Genomic DNA, 18821 nt, shown 5'->3' with positions numbered 1-18821 from the left:
TATGTAATATGAGGCCTACCAAACAGGTGTAAGCATGCTGCAAGAAACAGTGTATTGGCTGTACAATGTATACAAGAAACAAAAACTGTCTGCGCTTCTTACCCTAATAAAGTTGGCAACAAATATATAAACATAATATAAATGAGAGGTTTTGGTTATATGAATTGGCCAAAGCATAATTAAGCTCACCCGCCACGTCAAGGCACACTCTCAATAGGGTGAGAACCTACTCTCACCTCCTACATAGTGGGCACACAAAGCAGTTTATACTGCTGCCAAAACCTTATTAATGTGTTGGGGGAGGTGCAATTAAACCTCCTCCCTATTAATCCCTGGACAGCAAGCTGCAACCAGACTGATGAGGAGCCAACAACCTCAAATATGTGCAAACAGGGAAAAGAAAAAATGTCGGTGCGCTAAGCTAGTCACAGGCTCAAATAATACAAATATGTAATATGAGGCCTACCAAACAGGTGTAAGCATGCTGCAAGAAACAGTGTATTGGCTGTACAATGTATACAAGAAACAAAAACTGTCTGCGCTTTTTTTGTTTCTTGTATACATTGTACAGCCAATACACTGTTTCTTGCAGCATGCTTACACCTGTTTGGTAGGCCTCATATTACATATTTGTATTATTTGAGCCTGTGACTAGCTTAGCGCACCGACATTTTTTCTTTTCCCTGTTTGCACATATTTGAGGTTGTTGGCTCCTCATCAGTCTGGTTGCAGCTTGCTGTCCAGGGGTTAATAGGGAGGAGGTTTAATTGCACCTCCCCCAACACATTAATAAGGTTTTGGCAGCAGTATAAACTGCTTTGTGTGCCCACTATGTAGGAGGTGAGAGTAGGTTCTCACCCTATTGAGAGTGTGCCTTGACGTGGCGGGTGAGCTTAATTATGCTTTGGCCAATTCATATAACCAAAACCTCTCATTTATATTATGTTTATATATTTGTTGCCAACTTTATTAGGGTAAGAAGCGCAGACAGTTTTTGTTTCCTGTTGGATACATGTAAGCTCCTCTTGACTACTTTTGTAGTTGGATATACGCTACTTTATGGCATATTTATCTACTGTCGGTATTTAAAACAAAGAGCTGTTTGGTTAATTTAAAGTGCTATGGGTCATGTACAAGTAATCCGCACACTCAAGGTGATGGGAGACTTAAAAAAAAAAAATCTAAAATAGGATGATGTTCCAAAAATCACACCAATTCACTAACACAAACCTGTTAAGACTAATTGCGCGATTAGCATGATTTTTACACACCCTTTTGTCTCCACAGAAGCACATACGAGCCATATTTAGAATCCCCAGGTTCTCCTGCTTCCTGCCAAATTACCCGGAGCAATGATCGTTAAACTATACACCAGCCGAAATGTCAGCTTTCCAGAGCAGCGCAGGTGTTACTCTGTGGGCTGAGCGTTATGGTGGGAACCAGGAAGCTAGTTATTGTCCCCCAGGACAATGAGGGGAACTCATCAAAGTTTTTTTTTTTTCCATTGCATTTTACTATAAAATAACTTTACATTAACCCATTACAGAGATGGAAAGGGAGGCTTTCTGCTCTGGCGATAGAATGTCGGCACTATGACATTGTGCATTAACACTGGCGCATAGCACAATCCGACATCTGCACCTGTTATGTGTGGCTAAACAACTCTGTGACCCTATATAACACAAGACGCAAGCAAAGTGCCATTATCAGATGCCTTCTGCACATATACAACACCTATTATTATATTGGAGATCTGCTCTAACTGCAACACTTGAAAAAGCTATTATTGCTGTAAGCGATCCAAGATTCCATGTATTAACAAAGTTGATTGGGATGAGACATTTGGGGTTTCCTTGGCACATTTGGGTCTAATTTCCCCAAAAACATTAGCAACCTGTAATGGTCATGAATTATTGGAATTAACAAGAATTCCTGCAATGGATATTCTCCAAAGATAAATTATTAACGGCCTTGTGGTTTAACTCTGCAGGATGTCTTGGGAAAGTGAATCCACCTTATTCCAGTCTTTACTTCACATGTCTATAGAGGAGCTGCTCTTTTAAGCTAACTTCAGTGGGAGAGGAGCCAAGAACAGACTCAGGCTGCACAAAGGTCTTCCTGTCTGCCTGACCACCCCAACTCCTCTATAAATATTTTTTGAACAATTAGATAGAGGAGAAGTATTTCTTTGAATAATAAATGCATGCGGTGCAAAATTCATCCTATGAGGATCTCGCTGTCAAAACAGATATTCTGGAGCTAAAAAGGAACTTTTCCAACAACCACATCCTCACGGTAGCAGAGACATGCCTGTACATGCACGATACATACACGGTGTGTAACATTAGCCAAACCTGGACTGGTCTGCCAGGTTACCTGAGAAGTATTTTCAGTTGTCATGTAATACTAGGTTGTTTTTGGTTATAATGTTACTTTCAGAAATCTCTCATACTAGTATGAAAATCTGGATGCCTATAATCCAGAAAGGATATATAACATATTGATCGATACGGTACAATGCTATTGTTTGATTACCTGCTAATTATTTTATCAGTATGGAGCTGACTTCCTCTTATTCTTCTCTGATTTAATGATATCTGGGCACCCCAATTGGTGCTTTCTTCGATGGTATCAAGTTGAAAGTAATTAGACCCATTTAGTTACCACCATTACCAAGTCACTACATTAACATCTTGTGTGGTGGACTATTGAAGTTAATATTTGGGTCAGAGTCAGGTTTGTTAATTCGAGAAATCCTCTGGCAGGCTTATGGCTCTTGAGTGCAATATGTATTTATATTTATATATATTATATATATATATATATATATAATATCTTTGTCTAGCTCTTTCTATATTTCATGAAAATGCTGGACTGCCTTCCAATTGGTTTGGATTCGTCAACAGAGCACAAAGAACTCTGTGTTGTATATGTTCCATATGGATGCTTGTGAGAACCGAAATCCTAAAGAGGAGGCATTTGAACTCAGTTCGCTTTTCTAACTCTCCCTTCAACACGTTCTGGGATTAGCCCCATTCTTTGGTTCATTTGTTTTTGCTTGCCATTTTACATTACTCCTAGAAAAGATGGACTTCAAGGATGAAAACTGGAAGTCATGTAGATCCCAATGGACATTTGGGCGGGACAGATGCTCATTCACTAGCGGATTATGAAATTCATGAATGTAAATGTAGGTGCTTCAATACTAGGGTAAAAATGTGAAAATCTAAATACTGAGCTATGTGATGGAGTTCTTCGCTCCATCTTAAGTTGTAGAGTCTTGCAATGTGAGGGAAGGCTCAGGACAAAAGACTAATTTATCTTCTGCAGACACGTATGTTGTCTTACTCATGAGGTAGGGGTGAATTCTGTTTACATTGAACCTCAAATATTAAAGTTATGCTGACATTGGTTACCCTTGAGGATTACATTAAACAATCTAAAGGCTTATGTTTAAAAATCTGTCCTGTATTTTTAGCAGCTGGCAGGAAGCCTGTTCATTTTACCTTACAATCGCTTTTTTTTGCGGCTCACAGCGCTGTAAAAATAAAGATACTTTTGGAGGTAACTCCGCAACATAAGGGGCATAAAATATAGTGGATTTCAATTCATCTCACTTCAGAGTTACTGCTGGCACCAAGAGAGCAGCTGCTATTTGAAATATGGATGTCGAAGTGATCGTGTCAAGTTCAACCACCTCGTCTTGATGGAGTGGCGGCTACAAGTGAGGGTTTTGCCGCTGTGAGTTTTAAAGGCAGGGAAAGAGATTATAGGGGACCGTGTCAATATACAGAGCTATCGAATTGACTTCCCGTTTTAAAAACATTTATGTCAACGCTTCCTTTTCCCTATTAACCAAACCGTGCTATATGAAAATAAGCATTACATACTTCATAAGGGGAAAGATCTCAGTGCTGCTCCTTAAAAACATGTTGGTATTTAAAGGGGAAGTAAAAAGTATGTGTATGCATGTATATTTTTTTATTCATAAACCGCTAACAGTAATTTACCGTGCGGCTGCAGTCTACAGTAAAACGTAGGGTGTATATTATTACTCTAATATGTAGCCCTAAGGGTCAGTCACTTTTATGGATCTTGAGCATGGTCCTCTAGGGCAATAAGGCCGAGGAACACTGAATTCCAGCAAAGTGCGAGATCTAGCTAAGCCAGGCTCTGGAAAACCTCCCACAAACCCCTGTGTTCCATGACCACTCAAAAAGTTTTTATTCAGCGGGTGCCGTTTTCTGTGTCATTAGTAAAGTCATCAATAAATTGGCAGTGATTGATCGGTTCATTTCTGTAAAAGGAATGATCGCGGCTTGGATGGACACGGTCTCATAATGTCATAATAACATGTCAAGCAATAGGCCCGTGTAACAGATGTTATACATTCTGTTTAGATGCATTTTGGACTCTCATGGCCGGACACAGTCCCTGAAGAGAGTGTGATTAATTGAAATTGAAGTTGGAAAAAAAAATTTCTCCTTTCACACTCCCTCACTGTGCAATAAGTTTATAGCCTTCCTTTATTTGGTGTTTTCCTTATCTTGGATTGTATATTTCACCATGAACTGTCTTGTGTTAGATGAAGCTTACAGAACAGGCCAGCTGCTGGAAGTCACAGATTTAAAGCCTTTCTCTAGACCCAACCTCATATGTATCTCTCCTTTGTGTTCCTTTTCATTCTGTCAGCATCTTGCTTTTCTTTCCCTTGTGGATTCCAGGTCTCACTTCATTAAGGCTTTACGTGCATTTAGAGACCCTTGTGAATCATTTTGGCTTCCCCCAGCTGCCCATATTTGGCAGGCTCATAACTCATCAGCCAAAGGAGATAAGAAACAGATTTTTGTGCCAAACCGGAGATAATCGCATGATGCATTTTAGAACACCTCAGCATTTTGGTAATGGTGTGATCATCGTAAATACGAACAAGGCCCTGTGTAGACTTCATAACATAAAAAGTTAAAAGACAACACTTTGAAAAATATGGTTTTGTAATTGTGGTATGGATAACATCTGTTATTGCTGTGAAGCATCTCAGTATCCTTTTGTCAGAACCAGCACAATGGGAAATGCCTAGGCGTGCTTCATAGACTGTGGCTCGCTACTGACCGTGGTGGACCTTTCTTCATCTACTAACTTAATCTGCTTGACATGCAGTTTAAAAGGATGTACGTGCCCTACAAGAGCTGACCCATGTGGGCTAATTTTTTTTTTTTCTTTTCTTTCCGAAACTGTTCCTAAAGGTTGTTTTTTTTTATGTATGAGGGTATGGTGTGGTATAGAGCCACACACTTCTCTTTACTACCTACTCTCTACCTTTCTGACTTTACAATCAAAACCACGTTGACTTCAAGCTGTAAAAGTACCAATGCTTTAGAGAACGGTCATCACCTTGGGTTCCTATGTGAATGACTCGTTGTAATGATTAATCTTAATGTGACAGCTTGTGTACTTCAACTTAATGTCCACACACAGCCACTGTTATTTAAAGTAACACAACAGTAAATATTCTGTCGGATCAAAGGGAGAAAATCAGATTCAAATGACTGGTGAATAATAAGCTTTGGTGGAAGTACTACAAAGTAAGTGCAGGCTAATAAATGGAAGTACTCTTGGGATAAAGTAAATAGGGAATTGAAAATAGCACATGGGGAACGGGGTCACGATTAGGACAATTCAGCTTACTGGCATGCATTTAGATTGCGTTCTTTTGTCTCATTTTCGGTTATTTTTCATGCTGTCAAATGTGTATATTTGAGTCAAATGTTATAGCTATGTTTGGCTAATTTTCTGTCACTATTTATCACGGTACGCCAATGTTTAGCAGTGAGAGAGATACAATGAAGCAACCCCGGTGGTAGGAGAGAATAAGAAAAACGAAGAGGAGAGTGGCTTATTAAGGGGATAGGAAGTATTGGGTGAATGGAGGAGAGAGAGATGGTCATTATGCAAAGGTTTATTCTTTGGAGATGAAGTAGGGCGAGACAGGGTGGAATAAAAGACTGGTAGAGTGTTATTTGGAGGTGAAGTGAAGGATAAAGAGAAATAGAAACATAGAAACATAGAAAGTGACGGCAGATAAGAGCCAGAAGGCCCATCCAGTCTGCCCAACCTCTGAGTACTCTCCTTTAGTACTTGCCCTTATCCTATATCTAGCTTGGCATTATGCCTATCCCATGCTTGCTTAAATGACTTTACTGTATTAACATCTACCACTTCCACTGGGAGGCTATTCCATGCGTCCACTACCCTTTCCGTAAAGTAATATTTTCTGATGTTACCATTAAACCTTTGCCCCTCTAGTTTATGCTTGTGTCCTCTTGTTGCGGTTTTATTTCTTCTTTTAAATAATGAAGGGACCTCCTAGGACCTTGCAAGCTTATTCTTTGAATCTACTGCTCCCCTAAAAGCTATTGTAAAGTTCTTACTCTTGATGTAAAAAAGGTTAAGTCCCAAAAGATAATTGCAATGAATCTTACCATTTTATTTCAGGTATTTTCTCACTTGTGTGCAAAAGCCTTTATAACAATCACAGTCTCATATGAGTTTTTTGTATCAGGAGTCAGCAATCTTATTGGTTTAGTGATTTCTGCAAGTTCGATGGTTTTTACGATGCATGTTGGTATTTTAATGAAGAGCAGACGTAATGCTGATTGAAGTTCTTTTTTTATTATGATAAATATGTATTGGAGTCTTTTATATAGTTGATTATTTTACTTAAAGAATGTTAACCCTTGCCATTCATGGGACTATGCTAAAGTGAAAAGTATGCTAAAAGTATCTATAAAAATGCTTATTCAATTCAAGTGAAAGGATGATGCATAAAGATGGCAAATATGCCAAATACTGCACTTGCAATATAAAAATAAATGGGAACTTTGTAAATGAAGCTACTCGAAGGTCTACCTGGGTGACTGGCGTTGTGGAGGGCAGGTCTAACCAACCATAGGCAGGGCTAGCCCCGAAATTCATACCTAGGATCTCTCTGGGTTCGATCCAGAATCTCCAGGTGAAGCCTTGCTGTCTTGGGATCTGTAGTAAAAGTAAAATAATTAAGTAGTAGTGAAGGGCATTTAGCATGCATAGCCCCTGTGTGTGTTATTCTTTTTGCAAGCAGCCTCCTGGCAAGTGCTACTGATGCTTTGATGCATTCTTCCTCGGCATATTGGCCTGTTTATCCCAATGTATTTCGCGATTACCGGTACTAACATAATTCCTGTAACCTTTTCTCTTTGGCATTAGCTTCTTTGGGGGAAAGATTGTAGGACGGGTGGAGCACAGGATACACGATGTAATCTGGAACACAAAACTAGAAACACAGCAAATATCTGAATTTCCTGTTCATGAATCAACCTTCTATCATTATACAAAATATATTATAAATGCTTTAGTATACCCCAAACATATGTGGAATATCTGAAATATAGTTTAAGCTCAACATGGACACATGGTTAACTTAGTTTTGCATACACTGCATGGAATATGAATGTGTGAACACAAAGTTGCAGTCAGGGCCCCTGTACATACCTAAGGACATGGCTGCTTTGCCCCATGCTCCTGCCCTTGCGGGCATTGGGGGGCCACTGTGGTAACAAGTGAAAGGGACTAGAGCCAAGTACAGCATGGGGAAGCAGAATGGGGGAGGGCAGCTGATGATATATTTAGAAAAAAATCTCAACAGTTGGGTGAAAAAAAGAATCATTGTTCTTTTAAGCTAATTGCCTGCTGTAAGCCCAAAGCATCCTGATTCTGATCCCATGCCTTAGTATTAACATCTGTTAACACAAGCTAAAATAAACACATCTTCATACACACAGTCATGCTTACCACAAAGCACCAATAGCATTAATCATGCATACTTTTACTACATTCTAACAACTGCTAGTAGTGATAACAATGGGACACTCCAGCCATCGTATGAATTTTAAGGCATATGATAGCTATGTCTCCTTTAGATGACCATCTGCTGTCACTTACTAATACATGGAGGGTTCTAGCAGAAGTTCCCCATACATGGACCTTGGGACTGCAGGAGCTGTGTACGGCCAAACAGAGCTTCACTGTCCATCACAGTCCCACTAAAGAAGAATGCAAATTACAAGTCTCTGTGAATCGTTAGACATCCCTGGTCTAATAAGCCAATAATTTAAGAAAATTGTATGAATGAACGAGACTGTAGAGGCTTTAGTTCGGTCGGATAAATGTAAAATACAATGTACTTGGGATGTGAAAAATATAGTATTGCAATTAACGACAACAGAAGAGAGGAAAGTTTTGAATGGTTGGCACAATACAAATAATAATGCTAATAATCAAATGCCTTTTTTCTGTTTAGGTGAATGCATCCAGACAAGAGGCCAAATTGATGGAAGAGAGCGACCAACTCATTGAAATTATTCAGCAGAGACGTCAGCTTATCGGAACAAAAATTAAAGAAGGAAAGGTAACACAATTTCAGTTTTTATATGTTTTGGAAGTTTCTATTTGATTTGTTAATTTTTTTTTTTAAATATGTGTGGTTAAAAATTGTAGTGCATTTCAGAACTACAAACACATGTAACTCATTGAGATCCTATGACGTATTTGAGCCTAGACCTTGGGACTGAAATATTGATAGTTCTTGGGTAATAAAAAGCTAGTATTGATCACAGATCCTGAGTGCCAGGCTTATCATATTTTCTTTACACCACTGAGCACTTCATCAGTGCATTTACTAGTTTAAAAATGTGTGTACTTTTTTCCCCCCCATATATATCTTCCTCTGTCAATAAATGTACTTATATTTGGACTTAAACACATGCTCACCCGCATATATAAAACAAGGGAAGAACTGGCAAGGGAGAAAGAGCCTATTTCTCAGATAAATATTCCAAAAGACTAGAACATTGACGTCTGCAGAAAGCAAAACTTGGCTGCTTTGCTTTTTTATATTGTCGGCACATGACAGTGGCATTGACTACAAAGGCATTGCAAGTTGTTCAGCTTTCTTGTAATTCTGACTTCAAGTCAATTAGAGATTGACCTCTTCTGTTATATGGCATCTTGTGTCTTGCTGTGCCCTTCTGGTATGTGGTATTCCTCCAAAGTTAACTCGAAATGTCAAGCCAAGTAGTGGTTTTATGGGAAAACTGCAGCATACAAGTAAAGTCCAGTGCGGTTTTAATGGTTCAATAAGCTGTCATGCTCTTCTAATTAACTTAAGGGGAAAAGCCCTTTTGGCAATAAGTGATGTTAAAGTGTTTGAAGAATCAGATTTCAAGAAGTGGAAATGACAGAAGTAGTTGTGCGTGGCTTTTTAAATACTCTCGACTTTCTACCTTTTATTTTTTGAGCATTTTCAGCTGAAAAAATTACTTTTGTAATATCTTTGGGTTTATTTTTTCTGTGCTGCTTCTTGGTACATAATAATTCCACTCAACCGTACCAAAATAATGTTAGTACCATAATATAGTAGTCGGCCATCACGAAATAAAAACAACAAAAAAATAAAGTAAAAAAAGATACATAGATAGATAAAGCTGAAGGCCATTTGGGTTTACTTGGCTCCAAAAATCTGTAGGTAGGTTATATATTTTCCTTATATGATGATGTGAGGATTTTGATGCTAAGGACCTTCAATGCTTTAACAACCAGCAGAACTTGGAATCAATAAAACCTGTTAAGTTTTGTAAAGTCAGCTGACTAACTGAAGCCTCATTGCATTAACCTGTAAATGTTTTTCAATCAAACCCATTTTGAGTGAGGCAACAATTTAAAACTGCAGTCATTAGACCTACCCTTTTCCCACAGGCTGCTGTTTATGTCTGTTATTATTACCACAAATTGCCCCTTTCACCACTTGCTGGACACACCTCTCCTGTTCATCTACAACTGGTGTGGCCTTTCCTAATAACAGATCTTTCTCACATTCATTAGCTGCTGACCCTAAACATTTGTTGTTGTGGTTTGCAAACTAAAGCTTTTTGGTTTGAGTTTGCAAATCTCTTAACTTTCTTCTGCCTCATAATCCAAATATTTTTTTGCTGTCTGCCAAAGGGATCAGCTATTGCTAGTACAGCATTGTCAGTCTTGGCAGCACTGATGCTTTAGAGTCCAAGCAAAAGGTTGGGGATGTTAAGAAATGGCTGTGATTACAAATGCAGGGAATTCATGGGAGTGACAGGTATGATTATCTAAATCCTGGTGATTGATTTTGTTTCCTTCCTAGAAGTAAGTAAAGTTCTACGTGTCAGCATCAGGAGCTATGAGAAGTCTGTTTTCTCCCACACATAATATGATAATATTTGTTTTTCCCTCTGGGTCACATCAACAGGGAAAGAGTGAGTTGGTCATCACGACTAGACTTGCAGACTATGAAAAAATGTACCTGAGCCGTGGTCTCTGCTGTGTTACACACACACACCAGAATGAGAGTGATAATCTACTGAATTCTATTTGATAAGCCCTTGTTTTGATTATTTTTTTAAGCCTTTTCCTGCTTTGTTACACATAACTACAACTCATTGAACGTTCACAACCTCTTGGCTACGATCAAATGATCCTTGATCGTCTGACCTTAAAGAAGCACCAAGAAGCTCCGGCTAAAAGCCCCAAGGTGCACTCAAGCCCGTAGGGAGGTCTGGTCTGTGCCCACTGAATTATTTGTAATAACTGCGTTTTGATGCCGCTGATAAGAGCACAGATGCTCCACTAAATAAGAGATAAGGACGACCCTGCTCAAACGTGCTTACAATCTAGAAGGTTTCTCTGAAAAGGCCAGTGAATCATTTTCATTTTATTTTTGGTGGAATGGAATGTCCTTTCCTTTAACACTTTTATTCTTCCCCTGTTTGGAGGGGAAACAAAAAGATCGAACCCTCCCATTGGCCTTTTTCCTTGTGTGGCGCTAGAATAAAAAAATTGGATCCAGTTAGCCATTGTGCCAATTTCAGAGCACTTTGCTTTCACCCCCTTCTTCCTCAAGAGGAATGGGACTTGCATCGAGGGCTTCAACATTTAATCCATCTGCAAGACGATTGTGGACCTTCTGATCCACGGAATGCTGATTGGCCCATGGCTTGTGGGGATAGCAACTTAACCTGATTTCATGTAAAGCTATAGGAGTGAATCTAAATCGTTCTGGTCCTCAGTCATACTAAAAAACTGAAATATATCAAATATATATCTATTAGCACAAAATGAGTAGTATGATTCGAGCAGCAGTCCGTTTCCTAGATAATTCTTAGAATGATTTTCTATCACCCAAAAAAATAAAGCAACAGGTAGATGCTGGAAATACCATCATCTATTTTTAAAGCCATCATAGCGTTAAGAGGTCATCTAAAAGCAGTGTGTAAGGAAGTGACAAGGAGTAGGGAGGGAAACAGACCATCTGTGCTTAATTTGGCTCTCATTGTTCTGTTGTGTGCTTTGTTTCATGATTGTGAAGAAGAATGAGTGTACACTGGTCTATTATAATTAGCACATAAATGCTAACTTACCATTGTATACGTGAGAAAGTTCTCAAGGGACTTTTTGTAGTAGGAGAGATTATTTAGTAGTCTCTGTTCCTCTCTTACAAGGAAGTTGACCATTTAGCAGTATGGTAATGTAAGGACGTTCTGTGTGTGTTCTTAAACGCTACGTCTGAAAACCCCCCGCTCATCTCGGGGGCTCCGGTACTTAAAGCCACCTAGTGCTTAAAGCCCCGTGTGAGTAGTTAACCAGGATTTATCAAACAAATTACCTAATACCGAGCAGTTTAGTCATATTTCAGGTACAATTTGTCAGGCCACATTCTCCAGACTGTTTTCATTGCTTACAAGAACATTCCATGCTGTCATATTTTTTGTCTTGATATATTTTAATTGTAAAAAAGGGGAAATAGACCGATTCAAATTTTAAATATTTACATTAAAAACCACTTACTAAGCATAATGTGGTTTTCTGTCTCTTACCGGTCTACATAATATTCTAGTAGTAGCACAGATCAGCTAAGTATGTGTAACAAGTTTGCTTGGAGTGGCCTTCAACTGTATAGGTCAATGAGTATTTTGACATTTTTAGCATTTAGTGTCTTGAGCTTTAAGTCTGATAGTTTGGATCAAGCCTGTTGACTTTAATGCTGGTCTGTTACATACACTAAAGTTTAAGTTTTTAAAATAGTATTAGAATGGCTTGCTAAGTCATACAGTAACTGTTTTCTGTTTCTATCATTTTCTTTTAAACTAGGATGAATCTCGCAGTCTATCAAAAAGGGGGGGAGGCTGTTAAGTTATCCACAATGACTTTAAAGACTTAGAGTTCAAAAATACTCGGCAAACCTATATCTAAGACTGTCCTGCAATTTACATTTTTCACAAGTATCCACCACTGGTGGTAACAATGTGACAGATCACCTTTATAAATAAATATTTACTTAAAAGCTTAAAAAAGGCAGAAAATAATATTTATTGGGCTACCCTGCTATTTTATTTTTAAAGGAAAGACACTTTTGCACAGGCCAGTTATTCTGTATAGAATCCCTGCTGGGCCAACACGAAAAAAGCAGATGTGCTCAAAATATTTCAATAATCATTTTGAATCCAATGCTGGCTCCCGAGACCTGTAAGAATATGTATAAATATGTGTATTGTATTTTTTCTTTTCTCTGTGTACATAACAAAAAAAAAAGAAACCCAATTACTTTAGCATACAATGCACAATATCTGAAAATTCCCAAAGCGTTGAAATTCTTATCTATGGTAGCAACTTTCTGCAATGCCCTAATGGAGAAAAAAAAAATTGGGTGGCATGTATGTACCTAAAGGAATACAAATAGTATATGTGTGTGTTTTAGTAAATAAGCCATTATCAATTAATGATATATACCATTTTAAACCATTCCAATTAAAGGAAAATACATATAATGCAATAATTCAGTAGTAATTATTTATTTTGTGATCCTTGGACACTACATACACCAAATCTCTGTACTTATTATTACTTAACTTATTACTTATAAATTGCTTAAGTAAGCTTTTTATAGTATCATTTTTTTATTTGTTTAACTCTTCTTAGTAGAATTGTATTTAAGCTCTGATTTTTAATATAAGGATTTTTTTTACGATTAAATATGGCTACGCATTCTTCACAGTTCTACTTAGAAGAATGTCAGTGCTTCGTAACTGCAAGCACCCTCCGCATTGTTTTGGAGGTTGCCGAGGGGCCGCTGATCTACATGATGATATGACTAATTTTACTTACTGAATTATGAAGTGAAAGAGCTCTGCTCCCAAGTCTCCCATGAATAGTGAATAGGGGACTGCTTCATTCTTTCTGTGCTCCATCTTTAAACGTTCTATGAAATTCCCTTAGCATTATATTACAGTCTGTGTTATATAAAACGTGCTTGTTTTTGGCTTGCTGGGGTAGTTTGTGGCCTGTATATATAGGCAATATGGTAAGGTTGCCCTATGTGCCCAAACTTCTAAGCTTGTCAAGAGAGGACCAATCCCAGGTCTTATTATATCACGGTGTTATTTCAGGAAACATTTTTATTATTGTGAGGTACAAATTGTGTGTTTGGCCTCTTTTTTTTTTCTGCATAGTCACAGTTGTTAAAAATGACCGGCTAACAATTTTTTTTCTTCTTTTCCCTTCTTTTTCTAAGGTCGTGAGGTTGAGAAAGTTGGCCCAGCAGATAGCGAACTGCAAACAGTGCATAGAGCGCTCTACCTCACTTATTTCGCAGGCCGAGCAATCTTTAAAAGAGAATGATCATGCTCGCTTCCTTCAGTCTGCCAAGAGCATCACAGAGAGGTAAACAGATTGCGGCGTAATCTGTCATTTTCTCCTCAGGCAAACCGTGTTCATGCCATGTTACGTAGGCCCACAGAGAGCTCATATTGACAGTGACACATGTCAAGGAGTTTGTTTATTTTTGTTGGATATCAGAAATGGATGTTACCACTTGAACCAAAGGCTCCTTGTTTCTGAACAGAAATCAGAAATCAGTCCCATTTTATCCTTAAAAAAAAAAAATATTCTTTAGCCCAAAATGGGAGCTGGAAAATGATTTACCTATTTTTTATATAGATATAGGGAGAGATATATATATATACATATAGATGAAACAAAATTAAATCAACTGTAAAACCGCCCACATGGAGACTATATATCTTGAGAGCTTCAAGACTTTCTCATATAAACATTTTGTAAATTATTTAAATATTTAATCATTTCCATGTACATCTGTTGCATTTTAATAAGCCATATCAACTTGAAATAGCGTTGTCTTTTTTTTTGTTTAGCCATCTTGACTACAAACAGATAAATGATCCAATGTTCTCAATCACAAGCCCCGCATTAATATGGCAGCATTAAAAGAAACAGAAACTGATTTGTTTTTAGGCACAAAAGTGTCCCAGCCAAAATATTTTGGATAGAAAATCTACATGTGTAGATAATTTATGGAGTAACTTTCCCAGAAACCATAATCTTGGCCGTGGCTTCGCCAGACTTGGCTTACAGACATTCGTTTTGATTGTAACATGTGAAAGAGAGATCAACATGGGAGGAATAGAATATTTTTTTAAATATGGAAAAAAACAAGATATTTATGTGCCAGAGTAATTAATATTAATATCTGATCGTTTTTTTATATACTGTTTTTGACTGAAGGCAGCACAAATGGAGATATATATTATATATAATATATAATCTGTATCCTCCCAGTTTGTATAGTTGCATCATAGATTTTATATTTTTAAAAATCCAGGGACACATATACATACTGTAGTCCATTATTTTATTTTGCTGCTAGCCTTGTTGTAAGAGCACTTTATTCATCATTTTATTATGTTGAAGGACACTGGGAGAAGTCATTGTGATAGATGTCCAATGAATATTATCAGGTTTATAGCAACGGTTTTAACAGATCAGCGATGCTTGTCTTAGTTACCAACTATTCAGACCCCGTATGAAGTAGCGTGCAGTTTCTTGTCCATGTAACATTATGTCATGCTTTGCCCGTGTTAATTGGTAGCAGTGACTTCACCCATCTTTTCCCACGCAAGCTTTGGTGGTAGAGTTTGCATGACAGTTGTGATTTCAACTCCTTGACTTAATATACATTATGAAAGGTGAACAATGGGGAACATCTGTAATGCACAGTCAGATCAGTGAGATCGCCTCACTTGTTGGATTATGCATTATTCATGGTCGGCTCAGCCCTTCTTACCATTGTTGGCCATTCATAACGAATAGTGAGGTGAGGGAGTTGGAACCACAACTCTTCTACAGCCTCGCCTAACAACGATCACTTTAGTGAATAAAACTCAGTTGTGTCAACCACCACCATTTAGGCTGACAGGATGTTCCAGTTTACTTTCCTTTTCCTTCCTTTTATACTCCCTTGGACCTACGTGACCCCCTCACTACCTTAACAACCAGATAATGTTATGGAAGTCTTTTAATCAGGGCCGGCCCAACAATGGAGCCGAGTGGGGCAACCGCTCCAGGTGGCACTTTTGAAGGGGCGGCACTTTGCCGCCCCAAGCCCTTTTTTTTTGTTTTAAAGCGAAAGAGAGAGAAAGGGGCGCCAAGTGGTTTTCGCTTACCAAGCTGTCAGTACCCGCTCGGCGCCCCTCTCTCTCCTCTGCGGCGAGTCTCCCTGTTCGGTCTCGGTGCCGGCTTGTAATGCTGAGCGCCGGAAGATTACCTCATTTCCGGCGCTCAGCTTTACAAGCCGGCACCGAGACCGAACAGGGAGACTCGCCGCAGGACTGCTGAAAGGTAAGTACAAGGGGGGGGGTAAGGGTAGATAATAGGGAGGGAGGAAGGGTAGATAATGGGGGGGGCGGCAGTGACAGAGGGAGAGGAAGAGTAGATAAGGGTGGGGGGCAGCATTTTAAAATTCGCCCCAGGCGGCATTTTGTCTTGGGCCGGCCCTGCTTTTAATGACCATAAGAAATTTAAGGCAAAAAAAGTTATGCGCAACTCTGCAAAACTTTTTTAAGTGGCTTCAGTTCGTAAAGACATTCTTAATGCTGTAGCTTTGCTGTATTTTTTTTTTCTTTTCTTTTCTTCCGAGGGACCTGTTTTGTTCATTAAGATTCGTATGTCTGGGTAATGTACAAAACAATAAAAACATTTTTAGCATATTGTACCTACAAATTATACTTAATGGCTGTTGAAGACATGTTTTCATCATCTAGATCTCAAATAAAAAATTGTTTTTTAGAACAGTGGCTCGGATATCAGATTCAGAGCTTATTTTCCCTCTGTTTACCATTGCGATTTGTATCACAGTAAATTTTTTTTCCGTTAAAGAAATTCCCATATGCCCTTGTGCTTGTCAGCAGGTAATAGTGATTTTTCATGTAACAGTGAATTAAAGACATTGGGTGTAGCTGGGAATTGTCTGTCTTCAAAAAGAAAAATGTGAATTAATTTTTTTTTTTCTCTTTCTGTTTTCAGAGTATCAATGGCAACCGCATCCTCTCAAGTGCTTATTCCAGAAATCAACCTCAATGATACGTTTGACACTTTTGCATTAGATTTTTCCAGAGAGAAGAAAATGTTAGAATGTCTTGATTATCTAACAGGTAAGGCTATGATTATCAATTATGCCCTAACTCAACAGAATCCTTTGTGGAAGTTAACTTTTCATTGTACCATCTTAATAAAATAAATATATATATTGTATATCTGAAAAAGGGACCTTTGAGGGCCAGAAATCCTTTGTAACTTCTTCATAACATGAGACAGTCTGTTGGTAGTTCATTTGTTTTTCAACTCCCGGTTATGCCAATACAGAAAAGAAATGTGATGTAGAAGTAAAGCTAACAATTCACATTTTAACATAAATATTTTGTCTGTCTTCGCAGCACCAAGTCCCCCGGTTATAAGGGAGGAACTCTGCACTGCTTCATATGACACCATTACCGTACATTGGACATCAGACGATGAATTTAGTGTTGTTTCGTATGAACTGCAATATACCATCTTTACCGGACAAGCAAATGTAGTCAGTAAGTTCAACACAAGGTTTGCTTATGTTCAGTGGACACAAAATATGGTTACGTTAATTACAGGATACGGCAATACAGTGTAGTGTTGAGTAAGTTTGCGCTTTGTTTCTTGTTACTATAGTTGGTTTCGCCAGCTCAATTGAATGTCACCATTGTCCATTATCTTGCAATATCCTGGCGCTGTCCCACCTTCTCGTCTGAATTTTTAACACTTTTATAACTAAATTAGGGAACATTAGAAATATCATCCCTTAGTGATGCCCAAATCCTTCCCAAAACCAATCCTTAAATCACATAAAGTTTTTGTTAAGGATTTTTCATGGGGATTGTTTTTTTTAGTCATGTGACTCCAGAGCAGGAACTGATAGGCAGCCATAAAAACTGAAAAAGCCTCTTAGAAGTTTGTGTTTTTTTATGTGGTTAAACCTTTAGAGAAAGGAATAAAAGAACATATCTTCTAGGGGTTATTTGCTTAACATTCTAGACTGGGGAGGCTAAGTGGTGGTTTGCGAAGCAGCACCTTTAACAAACCTGTTCTTATTTTGGTTCATCAAAGAGTTTAGTGTTTAAGTTGTGTCTTCATCAGAACTTGTAGGAAATTAATATTTAGGCATTCTTCAAGCTATCACAATTTAAAAATTGTTAGTATTAGTGGTCGGCAAACATAGAATTAAAGAGATAGTCAGTCATTAATATGCCTAGAATTCAAAAGAGAAAATATATTGAAATAATGTGAAATACAGCTTAAAGGAATAGTTGTGTTTTTATGCTAATATACGGTTTTCACCGGCACTTTATACTTGGTTTGTGCCGATGGCGCAGCCGCTATGTCAGCTGCCAGATATCAGAAAGCAGCTGCCGAGAAAAAAGGAACGAGCGACAATTGTAACAAAAATAGCCCCATTGATCCCTGAAAGAAATACATTGTTGTGACTATCCCTTTAAAACGGTTCTGCTTTTCATATATTGTTTTTAGACGGCCGTTTTACTTATACTTCTGTGTTTGTACGCAGATATAGATATAGTCCGGGGTCGCTTACAAATGTCATTGTTTAAAAAAAAAAAAAAGGGTGTCCATTAAAATAACAGGAAATGAATCAGAAATACGGTGCAGACCTTGTTAATGTTGTAAATGATTTTTAATGGAATATCCTCAAAATACTTCTGAATAAATATGTATGTATATATATATATATTTTTTACTTATACTTATATGTATATATGTGTGTGTGTGTGTATATATATGTGTATATATATATGTGTGTATATATATATATATATATGTGTATATATATATATATATATATGTGTATATATATATATATATATATATATATATATATATATATATATAAATCATTCATACACACAAATGCCAAACAATGACATAACTTTACATTAAATTAAAAAAGGCATTAACCCTTTAACTGCCCCTTCACTTTTAAAGGGATTATTTCCTGTTGTGATATATATAGGCATTTTTATATAATCCTTTTTTGGGATTTTTTTTTTTTATTTTCCTACAGAATTGAGCCAAACTAATTGCTTAATTATTAGAAGACAGCAGTGTAGACGAGGACTCTTGATACTCAAAATACGCGTTAATAAGATTTACTTGCGATAATTGCTGCGAGGAGTGCACAGCAAGAAGCTGTCACCCACGGCTCGCAACTTTAATTACAGCTTTGTGTGTCATCGAGGAAAATAAAAGATAATTAACAAGATGGAATGATAATTAAGGCCAATTTGGCACTTATCAATGTAGCTTTTTTTGTAATAAACAAATTAAAAAGAGAAAAAGTAATGTCCCAGACAGCCTCAAGGAAG

General features: G+C 37.8%; 1 protein-coding gene across 2 annotated transcripts in view; it reads left to right on the top strand.

The window, feature by feature from the left end:
• Positions 1–18821, top strand: part of MID1 (midline 1) — a 172339-nt gene that overhangs the window by 140286 nt on the left and 13232 nt on the right. For both annotated transcript variants that reach the window (XM_053457419.1, XM_053457418.1), the window contains exons 4-7: positions 8339–8446; positions 13634–13782; positions 16441–16568; positions 16851–16994. In XM_053457419.1, the coding sequence (XP_053313394.1) occupies positions 8339–8446; positions 13634–13782; positions 16441–16568; positions 16851–16994 (529 nt within the window). The remainder of the gene's footprint in view (positions 1–8338; positions 8447–13633; positions 13783–16440; positions 16569–16850; positions 16995–18821) is intronic.

Source organism: Spea bombifrons, chromosome 2 (assembly GCF_027358695.1).
Source record: "Spea bombifrons isolate aSpeBom1 chromosome 2, aSpeBom1.2.pri, whole genome shotgun sequence".
NCBI lineage: Eukaryota > Metazoa > Chordata > Amphibia > Anura > Pelobatidae > Spea > Spea bombifrons.
The sequence above is the reverse complement of the archived record's forward strand: the minus strand, read 5'-3'. Positions and strand labels throughout refer to the sequence as shown.